General features: G+C 48.2%; 1 protein-coding gene across 2 annotated transcripts in view; it reads right to left on the bottom strand.

Annotated features, from left to right (window-relative positions):
* The window catches only part of LOC110403445 (cystathionine beta-synthase-like), a 28,049-nt gene that overhangs the window by 9,649 nt on the left and 5,470 nt on the right, over positions 1-12,930 (bottom strand). Inside the window, exons 3-9 of one of the 2 annotated variants that reach the window (XM_021406649.1) lie at positions 10,189-10,346; positions 8,930-9,084; positions 5,128-5,234; positions 4,230-4,364; positions 3,240-3,319; positions 1,931-2,062; positions 901-970 (exon numbers count right to left, since the gene is read on the bottom strand). In XM_021406649.1, coding sequence (XP_021262324.1) covers positions 901-970; positions 1,931-2,062; positions 3,240-3,319; positions 4,230-4,364; positions 5,128-5,234; positions 8,930-9,084; positions 10,189-10,200 — 691 coding nt within the window. In that variant the 5' untranslated portion in view covers positions 10,201-10,346. Of the gene's footprint in view, positions 1-900; positions 971-1,930; positions 2,063-3,239; positions 3,320-4,229; positions 4,365-5,127; positions 5,235-5,587; positions 7,748-8,929; positions 9,085-10,188; positions 10,347-12,930 lie in introns of those variants that run through there. The other variant, XM_021406650.1, reaches the window with a different exon arrangement.

The raw sequence follows: 12,930 nt of genomic DNA on the forward strand, positions 1-12,930 counted from the left end.
TATGAATAATGGTACACATCAACAGCAGGCACAACTTGTCAGCTACTGTTAGCACCCATGGGGGTTGGTGGTACCAGTGTCAGTCAGATGCAACGTCACTGATTTTGGTGAAATTATAGTGATTTAGGACTCGTAGGAGCAGAATCAGTGGCAAGCCTTCAGAGCCCTGTCATGCAACTACACTGGGGGAAAAGGATTCACAGATCACTACTGGCTGCCAGCAGGAGCAAATCTTAATGTTGCAGTGGAAGGAAGGCTGAGATTCTTGTTTCTGTTACTACCCAACTGCTTTGCTATCACGATAACTGCTCTCCAGATAAAACCCCTGAATCTTGTTCACCTTTTGCATTGCTCCCAGTAATAGCAATAAATTTCACTTCTACCTGTACAGACATGGACTGAGATCATCCTTCATCCTCCCCTGGCTGTCACATCAAATGTCATTTGTTCGTTAAGTTACAGTTTGATTTGATTTGAAAATGAGATTGCAGGATCTGATGAAACCCTCCATGCCCTGATGGATGTGTCCACCCCCAGTGAGGCCTCCTGAGCCATCTTGTGCTCTCAGATGACAGGTCACATAGGTGTTGTATCAGCCGAGAGATGGCTCTTCCTGCTTCAGGAGAGCCAGGTTTTGTTCACTGTCATGTCTCCTCCCTCAGGCTTTTGAAATCAGAGGCCATAACAGGGAAGACCTGCAGGCCTAGGTGGATCTGGAGTGGGTCGTGTGAAGTCGCTACACTCTACGTGTCAGTGTTATCAAGGATATCTTCCCTTGCAGAGGCCCTCTTGGCCATTTCTATACCTTTCACTCAGTAAACTATGTAAAATAGGCCTCTCACAGAGGGCTGTAGCCCTCCACACATCCTCAGCACGTAGAAATAATGGCGCAAGCGGTACCTTCACACTGCTCCAGGATCTCCTCAGCGGTGGTGTCGTAATGAGCCAGAGGGTTGCTTGGATTTCGGTACTATTTATTTCAACAGAGAACAGCATGAGTTATGGGGTAAAGCACAGGTCAAATACCAAACTAGCAATAGCTCCTGATGAGCCTTGCCCAAAACATCCAGCTGCCCTTCTCCCCTCTCTGCCAAGGGCTGCCAGGTCACAGGTGTTCCTCCTGTTTGTCACCTCGGGACAGGTTTCTAAGAACACTTAGAACTTGTCCACGCTGGAAGCCTGAACACTGGCAGCCTATGAACACTCACTCTCTGGTATGTGATGCCTCTGGTGCGAGGACAGTGTGACCGTCCCACGCTCTGCACTCCCAGGTTTTGTGAGTCCTAGCGGTTTTGTTGATGTCTTTGCTGCTGGAGGCAGCAGTCCCTCAGCATTGCAGATGGCTGTTATTAACCGCCCCCATTGCCTAGAAAAAGCTGAAAACACAGCCCTACAATACTCCTAAAGTGTTCGGAACATATAAAAAACTCCCCTCTCAAATGTCCTATTAAATTCTTTTTTCAGGATCCTTTCCTGCAAGTGGGGTCTGACCAGGGGGAGAAGTACCCTCCTGTACAAGACCCGGTGCTGTAGGAACTACTGGTGTAAATCATCAGGGTTTGTCCTTTGCAGCATGGTGCTTATTCCTGAGACAGGAATGAGTCAGCAGGGTTGGAGTAAAAAGTGATTTTCAGGTCAAAGTTAAATCTGAAGTAACACGAGGAGCCTTTCAAGTGGGCAAGAAAACCCAGCCCCCCCACCTCCCAGCGCTGGCAGAAGTGTTACAGGTTTGGAGGTGCCCCCAATTTTGTTTCTGCCACACTCTGCTTTACAGAGCAGCGATTAAGTTTCATGTGCCATAAAGTGGTAATTCCACAGTGGTGAATTCTGTCTCCACTGCCACTTTGAAGAGGCCCCTGATGCAGGCAGACTTGGGGCATGCTCTATGAGCTGTGTTTGGGAAGCAAGTCCATGAAAGAACTGCGTTTACCTGGTCCAGGATGTGAGAGTTTGGGATTTCATTTTTCAACTTCCAGGCGACACGAATGTTAGACTCTGGGGCATCGAAGCGGGTGCATGGGGTCCTCACAATTTCAACACCCAGTGCCTTCAGAATATCAACCTTTTGGAGGGAAGAAAGGAGATGTAAGGCAACTGATCGCATGCAGTGCTTGTAATCTGAGCCCATGCATTCATAGCAGGGTCAGATGTCTGAGGAGCTTTCCATGTAGGAGACATTTAACATTTGGAGATACAATGTCCAGTTCTTGGTTATGCTATCTTTGACGTCCTTCTGGCACCAAGGACCTCCTGCCTGCAGCTGACACGTGGGTTTGAGCCTGGCTTCATGCCTCGTCCTACCTGGGGACAGCCTGAGGACACAGAGGAGGTAGGTAATGCTGTGCCACTCTGTGGCACATGGGAAGGGGAACCTGGGCAGGGAACAGTACCTAGGAAGAAGTTTTTGTATATGCTATGGGCTGAGACCCTGCATGCAAGGAGGAGCTCAAAGCTGTCTTTGCCCCAAGTTCCCCTGGGGCACCTCCTCCACTGGGAAGTGCAGCTGTCGGAGGGAGAGGGGGTCAAAGGAGAAGGGTGGGTGCATGCCACTGCTCCTGGAGGTGAAGCTTGTGGCAGCTGGACGTGGCATTTGATCCAGACTGAGCTTAAGTGAGATTTGTGTTGAAATGAGGGTGGTGCTTTGGAGAAGGGCTGAGTTTTGAGCCAAGTCAGGATCCAGGCCTGGCTTCACTAGCATGAGTTCAGCTGAACAGTTCATGGGCCCAAGGCAGAGATTTTCACCACTCGCAGGGCATCATCAATGCTTCTGTAAGTGACTTAGTTTCCACCAGCTTGAGAAAGCAGTTCAAAGAACATTCAGTGTCTCCAGGTTAAAGGAAATTATACAGAGACGGAGAGATCAAGTGACTGGCCAGACACCGGAGAGAAAGACAGCGAGGTCAGCAGCCCCAGCACCCGCCACGTCTCTCCCCTGCTCCCTCCAGCCCTTGCCCTCATAGAGCGTGGATTGCTCCACGTCTCTACAGACACGCACCATGTTTGGCTAACACATGACCCCAGCTGCATCACAGACACTAGATAATTGGAGAGATCACTGCAGTGTCTTTTTTTTGTCAAGAGGAAATCTTCTGAACAGCTTTAGAGATATGCCAAGTATCTGCAGCAAAGCTCATTGCCCTTTAAAGGAGAGGACAGTCTATCTTTTGACAGGGAGAGGCAGATAGAGACAGAGAGAGAGATGTTCCCAGGCTGAGGGTAATACCCTACAGAGCTCTGACCTTCTCCATGCTCATTTTCTCCGGCAAGACAATGATGCAGCGGTAACCTTTCACTGCAGCCACCAGAGCCAGCCCGATTCCTAAGCGGTGGGGAGCAAAGGGGTCATTTGACAACAGCATTTGGCAAGGCCAACCAACACACATTGTTTCCTCCTTCCAACATGCTTCTCTCCCACTGGTGAACACAACCCAGCCACTTTCACGGCCAAGCTGCATGTGAGGGCATCCTCTGTGAGCCTTCCAGTACTCACTAGGAGTACCATGAGGGTGCTGCAATGTGGGAGGTGATCTGTGATAACACTGGCGTGGCACAAAATGCTTGGTAAGGAGAATACCTGAGAATACTTTTCTCCTGCTACCAAAGCTCAGGCTCCTTTCTCCTTCCAAAGCACAGGAGAGAGGTGATTTGTTTTCAGGAGTGCCTCACCCTCAAATGCTCTCAGTCATGCACTGGGGTGTTGAAGCTGCATATCTCACCCTATGGCCAGCAGGCCAAGGGGATCTGCATGCCAGTGTCACTGTGGTGATGGATGGAGCCAGCTGCTCCCTGGCCAGATGGGGCAGCAGTAGCAGCATGTCCCCAGTGGGAGGGCACGGTGGCAGCTGCAGGGACATAGCGCTGCCCTAGGAGCAACAGTGGGAGCTGTGTGTGGGGATGTGGAAACATTCACAGAAGGTCCTGTGCAGGACGGACAGTGCTGGGACACTCCTCCACTATCCCCCACCATAATCTGGTGCCTGAGTGGCATGACAGTGACAAGGAGAAAAAAAATATATTTATCTTCCAGCCCACCAGGGAAACCCTCTTTGGGAACCTCTGAATATTCAAGCACGGGGTTGCCCCAGTTCCTCCAGCTCCTGAGGCTATCTGCATCACCTCCGTGCCTGCACAGAGATCCAGAGGCACTCAGGAATTTCAGCAATGAGTCTGCCAGGAGGGAGGGGAACTGAGGTGAGGACAGAGCCAATGCCGCAAGCTAGCCATGCTACCTGTGTTCCCCGAAGTGGGCTCAATCAGTGTGTCTCCCGGCTTTATAATCCCCGCTCTCTCTGCGTCTTCCACCATCCTCAGGCTGATGCGGTCCTTCACACTGCCCCCTGCGTTGAAGTACTCGCATTTTGCCACTGGAAATCAAAGGTGACGCTCCCTCAGGGACAGGCCGGGGTCATCACGCTGCACCGCAGCCCCCAGCTCCCAAAGCCCTCACTGCAATCACAGATATCCTCAATAGCACAGAGATTACAGGGTAATTGCATCTGACCTTAACTGCTTCTTCCTTAATGCTGCAGGCTACAAGTCGTCGTTTATTTGCTAGGTAAGAGGCCCTGTGCTGACCCACAGCTCAGGAACAAACAGCTGCTGGGTGTCCTGTTCCCCTTCTTGTATTCAAGAAGCATATAGATGTGGCACTTACACACATGGGTTAGTGGGCATGGTGGTGATGGGCTGACAGCTGGGCTAGATGACCTTAGTGGTCTTTTCCAGCTTTAATGATTCTATGATTCCCTTGCTGTACCATGGGAGGGAGACAGCATCCCAGCAAATGGAGTTCAGCCTCACTCTGCAGCTTGTCCAGTGCTGTCTGCACCAAATCCTCCCAGACAAGGAGGAAGCCCCCACTGTTCTGCTTTCAGCTGCACTTTGGGAAGGTCCCCAAGGGGAAACAGAAAGTGAAATTCCCAGGGGCAGAGACCCAGCACTGTGCAGGGGTGGTGCAGCAGGATGATGACTGCCCTGTAACCTAATAACCAGGAGTACCCAACATGTGCCATGTGCGGCCCTCCCATCTGTTCTTGCTCTCCATAGTCTCTTCCGAAGCCCCCTCTGACGCTGCCCCTCAACCTCACCTCGTGGCCCGGAAAAACCTGGTGGAAAGGGGAAACTCACAGAGCTCACACTTGAGCCCATAGGACTTCCCAATCTTGTTGACTCGGACCATGGGGGTGCTGCCAATTTTCTTCAAGATGTTGGGTAAAATCTTTGTTTCTTCTGACCTGTATTAATGGAGGAAAAAAAAAAAAGTCAAATCAGAGCAACCGTTACGCAACATGAATCAAGACAAAACCTGAATAAGGTTTCACCAAGACCACCAAGAGACAAGCCGGCACCAAGAGAAAAGGAATCCATCATCAAGTAATGACAAGAAGAATTAATTGTGGTCTTTCACCGCTCTTACCTTGAGTTAATTATTCCTTTACACACAAAAAAGAAGTTGATTTTCTGAAATGACTTGTTCTACAAGGACAATCTGTAACTCAGTGAAGTTAGAAGAGTAAACAAGCCTCAAGATTATACAGTCCATGAGAAAGCCAGGAAGCCATGCACAATACAGGCCTCTTCCTCTTACCTCCATCCTATCCAATTCAAACTCTGCTTTTTACATTTTCATCCATCTCCGAGCAACCTTTTTCTTGCCTCGCTCCTGTACTTGCAAGGATGGCTTCAAGCTGTCAGAAAGGTCCAGGTGCTCCACAGCACTTTAGTCTCAGACTGACAAGAGAGGGCTCTCTCAGCAGGATCTGCTCACCAGTGTCAATTGTTCACCTGCTTTGGAGTTTTGTGCCCTTGAAGTGATACTCACAATGAATTCTGTCTGAATTTTATGCATGAACCTGGCAACATTTTCAACCAAGGGCTAGAGTTACATCTGTATATGTGCCCATAGTAAAAAAAACAAAATACCAGCCAGGATGCTTCTCTTCTCAGATCTACAGAGCCCTGCATCAGTGGGCTCTCACACAGCTGTGCTCCCCTAGAAACTACACCCAACTTGATAGATCTCAGCTTCACCTGGGGTGAGTTAGCACTGCACCTTTTTTTTCAGAGCACCTTTGTTAAGCAACTCAGATCTTTCTCACCCTCCTGTGAGCTGAGTGAATTCTGCCATGAAGCAGAGGACTCCGGAGTTTTTTGGCAAATAATTAAACTAAGTTCCTGAGTCGGGGCAATTCAGCCTCATGCTTTTGCTAGGCTCTGTCAGCCTCTTAACAGAAGCCAAGAAACACGTCACAGTGATTGCAACTAAGATGAAGAAGAGTTGTTTGTCCAACACGTAGCTGAATGCATCTTGCCACGCAAACAGGGAACTGCTGTCCTTGAACTTTTTAAAAGAAGGAAGAAAAAGATTGATGAGGGCTGTGTTTATTGGGGCCACAAACGTATTGCCCCTGGTTGATAGTCAGCATGTCTCTCTGAGTGGGGTAACAAACCCCTACCCCCTCACTGTTCGGCACAGTTCTTGCCTACTATCATCCTTTGAACCTTGAACCCGAGTTATCCTTGTGGGCTATTGCAGCCAGGCAGGCAGATGGCTGTCTGCTGACAGAAAGTCCATATGGTACAAGGATGACATGCTGGTTTACTTAAAGACACACACACCTCCCTACAATTTTTGCAAGCATGATAAATACACTTCTTGGAAGAGTACAGGATAGTGTTTTATTGAAGGCATTTACTGCCAAAAGGAGCCTCGCTCCTTACATCTCAAGTTCAGGAATTATGGTGTATTACGCACGTGCTGTTAACTCTCGCTCCATGGAAAGTGTTACTGTGCACATCACAACGTCTACTGAGTGCTGGTAAACGTGAGGCAATAACTCAACAAATGAGTTTCCCCCACAGCTGAGCCATTTTCCATCTGCTATAAAGTCTCTGAAATGCTCGCTACTTTCAGTGAAGCTGAGACGCAGCATGAGGAGACTCCAGCTCCCTCAGGTGGCCTTTAGCTAGAGCCTGCTTTCCCAGGGAATGACCTGAGAGCTACACTGCCCATCTAGACCGCAGGAAGTCAGTTCGAGAGTAGAAAGCAAGGCCATTTATCTACCATAGCTAGTCATTGTGGTAAGTGAGATGCTTCCGTGCTATGTGCACTCCAGCAAGGCAACCGCAGTGAGCACTCACCCAAAAGAATAGTTTCTCTCTCACTCTGGAGCAAGGCACCAAATTTCCAGCAGTTCCTATCAAAGTTCTTTTCGAATCACTACCATATTTTACTACAAAAATAATGCTAGCACAGTCAGCTTTCGTTGTCAGCTATGTGAGCCGTGTGCATGTGCCCAAAGGCAGCAGCCTGTGGATACCAAGATCTGTGGAAATGCCTGTGGTGCTCCTAAAGGATGTTGTGGGGATGCTCTTGTCTTGCAGCAGTTGTTATAGGCTCAGGATAGCAGTGAACAAGGATGTATTTTTTCTCTAGGATTTCTGCTTTTACTCATAGCATGTTATTCTATAAGAAGTCCAGAGGAAAAACAATCCAGGTTATAGCAGATCAGAACTGGATTAAAGCCTATCAGAACTAGTCTATCTCTGTATCTCAGGAAAAATGTAATTAATATCCTTAACTAAAATAACACTTTGCCTTCTTTCCCTGATACTATCCCTTTCTGCCCCAAAACTCAGCTAGGTTTCATCTCAGAAAGTCCAGTGATTTTTTCCCTATCGGCTATCATCTATAGTTCACCCAGAGCAGGGAAAACAACCAGCCCATTCCACATGCTTCTGCAAAGTAAAATGGTGTGATGTGTCCCAGTGCTCTGTGACTTGTGTATGTTTTCATCAGTGCTATACAGTGGGCTGTGTTTCATTCCCTGCATCAGTGTTGCCATGTGGGCACCATGTGGGCTCCGGGCTGGCAGTGCTGCACCTCTCGCAGGCTCTGGTTCCTCAAACGCTGGATCTGAATTAGCGCTTTGGCACAGCAGAGATGTGTCTTCAGTTTCCCTGACATTTATAGGACAGCCTTATCTTTAATAGCCTGTCTGCGTTTAGTTTGCAGGGCCATTAAAGCACTTCTCGTCTAGTCACTTTGGCAGGCTTGCCTCACCCTGAGAGGAAAACTGCTGCTCAGAGGACATGAACGGACTCAGAGCAGTCACCTCACCTTGCACTGAGCTCCTGGGTCACTTACAAAGACTGGGCAACCTCTGTATGTGTCATTTCCTTCTTATTTAAAAGCCCAAGTCATAGCAATCAGTTTTTATGAAGGTCTCTAGTCATTGACAGAGGCTTTGCTAATATTCTGAAATATTATGCACTGCTTCAGACTATCTGAATAAGCAAGGGTAGCTGAATGGCATCCCTCAACTGATGAATGCATGGCTGTCACTGACTGTGGTTATGAGTGTGACAGCTTCGAGTTGTATGCATGCAGTACATTACAACCAGGAGCACCATCTACACATGCCTGGCAGTTGGAAGTGCTTTCACTTCTGCTGTACACCACCAGTCAACACACAGTCCATTTTGCAGGAGTGTGCAAGTCCCTGATTGAAATCTTCCTCTGGAATATGTTCATCTTAATTCTTCTAAAGTGATGCCCCAAACTAGCAGATACTTTCAAATGTGTGCTGGAAAACACTGAGATGAATTTTAAGCCACCAAATCTTTCTGCAAGATTAAAGGGACTGAGAAATTCTAGATGTGGCACTGAGGGACCTGGTTAGTGAGCATGGTGGGGATGGGCTGATGGTTGGGCTAGATGATCTTAGTGGTCTTTTCCAACCTTAATGATTCTATGATCCTATACTAGGTGGCTTTTGCCTTCAGGGAAAAAAAACATACAGTCAGGGTAGAACATTGCCCAGCTACAGACTTCTGATCACTACTGTTCTGGTGTAACAATAGGGCTTCCTCTTCAGAAGACATGGACCTTCCTGCACTTTGAAATAACAAGTTTGAAAGAATTACTTACAAGGGTATACATGAGTGCGGAGACTTGTTGGCAGGCGTCGCAGCTGTCCATGTGCACTTACTGGGCAAGTTGGGAAGAATCCACGTGCTGTCAGCTTTGCTTTCCTGACTTCCCATGCAGCTGCCATTCATGAGCAGGCATGCCTTGGCTGTCTCCTGCATAGTGGAAATAGAGTACTCAGTCACCTGGGAGGAAAAGTGTGGTAGACAGGCACCTGTGTAATAATTGCCAAAGGCGAGAAATTACTTTCACATTTGAACATTGAAGCAGGACGAGAGCCTGCCTGGGACATCCCTACTGGCTTTTCAAAAAGCTAATTCTGCAGATGAATTAAATAGTGGAAATTGCTCTTGTGTCACATGTACAAATTCTGGTGGATCTGGAGAAGGAGACTGGGAAACAATTTTCAGGGTGGATATTAGGAAAGAAATCTATTGTCAGAAAGAGTGGTGATGCAGTGGCACAGGCTGCCCAGGGAGGTTGTGCAGTCACTGTCCCTGGAGGTGTTCAAGAGCCGTGTGGATGTGGCACTGAAGGACATGTTCAGTGGGCACGTGGGGATGGGCTGAAGGTTGGACTAGGTGGTCTTGGTGGTCTTTTCCAACCGTAATGATTCTATGATTCTATGATTCTGTTTCTCAACACTGAACAGCAAGGCAAAATGAAATTGTCAGGAACAGCTATAGGAACAAACAGGTTAAAGTGGAACCGGAAAAGAGTTAGATAAGTTCCCAGAAATAAAGCTAATTAGTGGTTCTTAAATACAGTGCTGTTAATGGCACTCTAGGAATACTCTAAATACAGAGAAAATGACAAGTTTGGTTTTATAGTTTATTCTCAGTATCTGCTATAGTTTCTGGTATTCTGACCAGTACTAGAAACAAGATAAATGGTTACATTCAGTTGGTGTGACCCTTTATGGTGTGACCATCCATGGAGTGATCATCTATGCAGTCCATCAGCCATTTTTTTTTGTGGTAAGGAAACCATCCACACTGAGAAAATAAATGTTTTGGTAATTAAAAATTTCTTTTCTGACTTATACACAGAATGAATTGGTCCTGATTCAGCTCTCACTGAATAAAGGGACTTCGAGGCTCAGTAGGATCATGTTTGGAGACTTGCATCCAGGCTTTGTAGTGCCTACAAAGCCCTGCTGACTCACAACAGTCAAGCCAGCAGCCAGAACACTGGGATAAGTCATGATTATCTAAATAACTTGTGGCCCAACACATGAGCCCAAGGACAGCCTTAATTACCATTTCTGCCATCCTCCTTCTGCTTGCTTGTTTCACCCACTTGCAGTCACTTCTTTGAAGCAGTCCAGCGGGACTGTTTGAAGTCACTGCTGTGCTTTCCTGGTGGCTGCTCCACCAGCCAGGAGGATGGGGCTGGGGTTCTCTCTGTGTGGGTGTCCCTGAAACACAGAAATATAACAGATTTCAGCCAGAGGCTAGAACTTCTCTGAAGGCAAAGGTTAATAAATCCATGTTGCTTCCTGGCCCTGCTGCCCCCGCTTGGAGAAGAGCACCAGGCATGGTGACTTTGATGATAAAAATGAACTGTGGAGCCTGGCAGCAATGAGGGCCCAGCTCCGTAGCCTAGTTGTGCCCCTGGGCCTTCAAAAATTAGCATTTTGGGACACTTGAGAGTCCACACACGATGGTCAGATGTGATCCAAGACCCCAGGCAGGCCTTTCACCTCCTGGTGGTTCAGGCAGAAGACATAGTGCCACCAAGTGCCAAGCAGTCAGCCAGCTGCATTGCACTAGATGTAGACACATGAAGAAAACTTGGGTACACAGAACTCCTCCAGAGCAGATTTAACCTTTTCTTTCTCAGAAGAAATGAAGGCCTCTGGGAGGACCTAGCACCCTGCAGCCAGACGCTGAGCAGCCACTCCTTTTCCTGAGGCAGTCTGTGGCATCTACTGCAGCCCAAAAAGGCAGCAAGCGGCCATGAGCGTGCAGGGCAACCAGGCTGAAATGACCTGGACCCTGCAGATGGTCTGATAAAAACTCTCCTTGCAAACTTTGCTTCCCTGTGCTATACCCACCCACCACCAAACCTGTTGCTTCTTGGGAGAGATTAAAGGGAAAAAAATACATTTTCTTGCAAGCTAGGATTTGTGTCAGCCTTGAGAATGTCTTCCCAAGCAAATCCTTATTTACCTAATGCATCAACTGAGAAGGAGCAAAAGTCATTTGTGGGTAAAGCAGAGATAAACTGCTTATCACTGTTTACCAACTAAAACATTGGAAGTAAGATTTTACTAGCATTTTTTTTCTTTTATGCCCATCTTCACCATTTCATGGTGGGGTAGAAACATAGGAGAGGCTGAAACTTTTAGCTGTTGCAAAAGAGTATAAGGGTTTCTTCTGTGGGTCCTTCCCCTCTTTGTGGGTGCTGATCTCCTTGCCTTGGTGGGTGCCGGCCCACAGGAGGCTGGGCAGTGGCTGCCAGGCACAGCATAGGCCCTTCTCCATTCCAGCAGGCCACGAGCAGGGCCGTCCTTTCAGTGGGTCAAGCCCAGGAGATTTGAGGGGTCACTCAGCAAAGAAATGCTGCCTTCTGACCACGGGGGATGTGTTTTTGAGAAGAGCTCATGGCCGTCTTCAGGCATTGTCTCTAGGTCACCCTTAAATCCTTCCCTAGAGGCACACCAGCCAACCCTCCCTCAGGCCGTCGAGCTCTGGTACCACAGAAAGACAGGCTCCAGCTCCAGCCTGGACCTAACCTATGCAGAGGCTGGTCCGCAGTGGCTTTTTGGGTGCCCAAACACCCCCCTTTACTGAAGCTGGGGTCTCCTTGACTGGGCACCAGCATGATTCCTTGGCCAGCTGCCAGCCTGGCCTGGCTTCAGCTTGCACCTCATCTTTCCCCTTGAGGCATCTGAGCACAGCCATGGGCTGACACTGAGCTGTAGGGATCACCAGAGAGGACCTGGCGCCACTGCCTCCCTCCATGCAGGCGTACAATCCATGTTTGCACATCCAGTTTAAATGGGTGATCCCAGAGACTTTATGTTTCACCTGAGCATGTGAGGAGCCAGTATCACCCATTCAGAAGTAAGTGCCCCAGGCCAAGGCAGGTGACCTCCTCAGATGCTCTGCTACTCTCTTGGACACCAACCTGGGACCTGTAGCCTGTGAGCTCCTTGCCACTGCCAAGAAATGCCACAAGCCTTGGGGTCACTGCCAAGAGCAGCCAAGCCTGCCCTAAAACTGAGCATCAGAGACTACACGCTGTGCTGAGATGCCAAGTGCAGGACCGCATAGAGGGAAGAGCATTACTGGTTTCCCACTTTTTAAACTAAGATCACATTTGACTCATTATGTTCAGCCCCCTTAACATCCCGAAAGAAAACACGAAGAATGGGATTTCCATTTATTCAGTCACCCAAAGTAGAGTCAGATGTATTTTCTAGATGTCCAGCAAACAAAAACAAACGTGTACCAAAACGTGTCCCTTGACTATGTCAACATCTACATTCCTTACTGATGGAGGATTCGTCATTTATCTTCTCAAAGGCTGGTTAACTCCTTGTTCAGCGCTGTAGAACAGATATCCTGCCAACTTGGAATCATTCCAGCATCTCTGCCCAGCTGTGCCCAGAGGCTGGATTAGTATACTGAAGTTAAGATACATCAAAAACCACTGTAGTTCTGAAGAGAAACTTAACAGTTGAAGCCTGAAGTGTAGGAACCTCAATGACATTTGTGCAAGATTGCAGACAACATGAAGCCTGACCTTCCCTGTATCTCTCTGAGGCCTTGACACAACATCAAGGAGCCACTCTCCTGCTGATAGGTTCAGCAGTTTCACCCCACTAACTCGCTTGGTTGAGAAGCACAGAGAGGGAGGGGGATGGGATCTCTGTGGAAGGTTCTGTGGCTGAGCAATGCTGAGAAGAACAATGTCCAATGCAAACATCTCCCCACACTGCTTCCAATGCAGTTTCAAGTCACCTTACATCACAAAGCAGAGCAATGTCCTCTCTT

This window comes from Numida meleagris, chromosome 1 (assembly GCF_002078875.1).
Source record: "Numida meleagris isolate 19003 breed g44 Domestic line chromosome 1, NumMel1.0, whole genome shotgun sequence".
NCBI lineage: Eukaryota > Metazoa > Chordata > Aves > Galliformes > Numididae > Numida > Numida meleagris.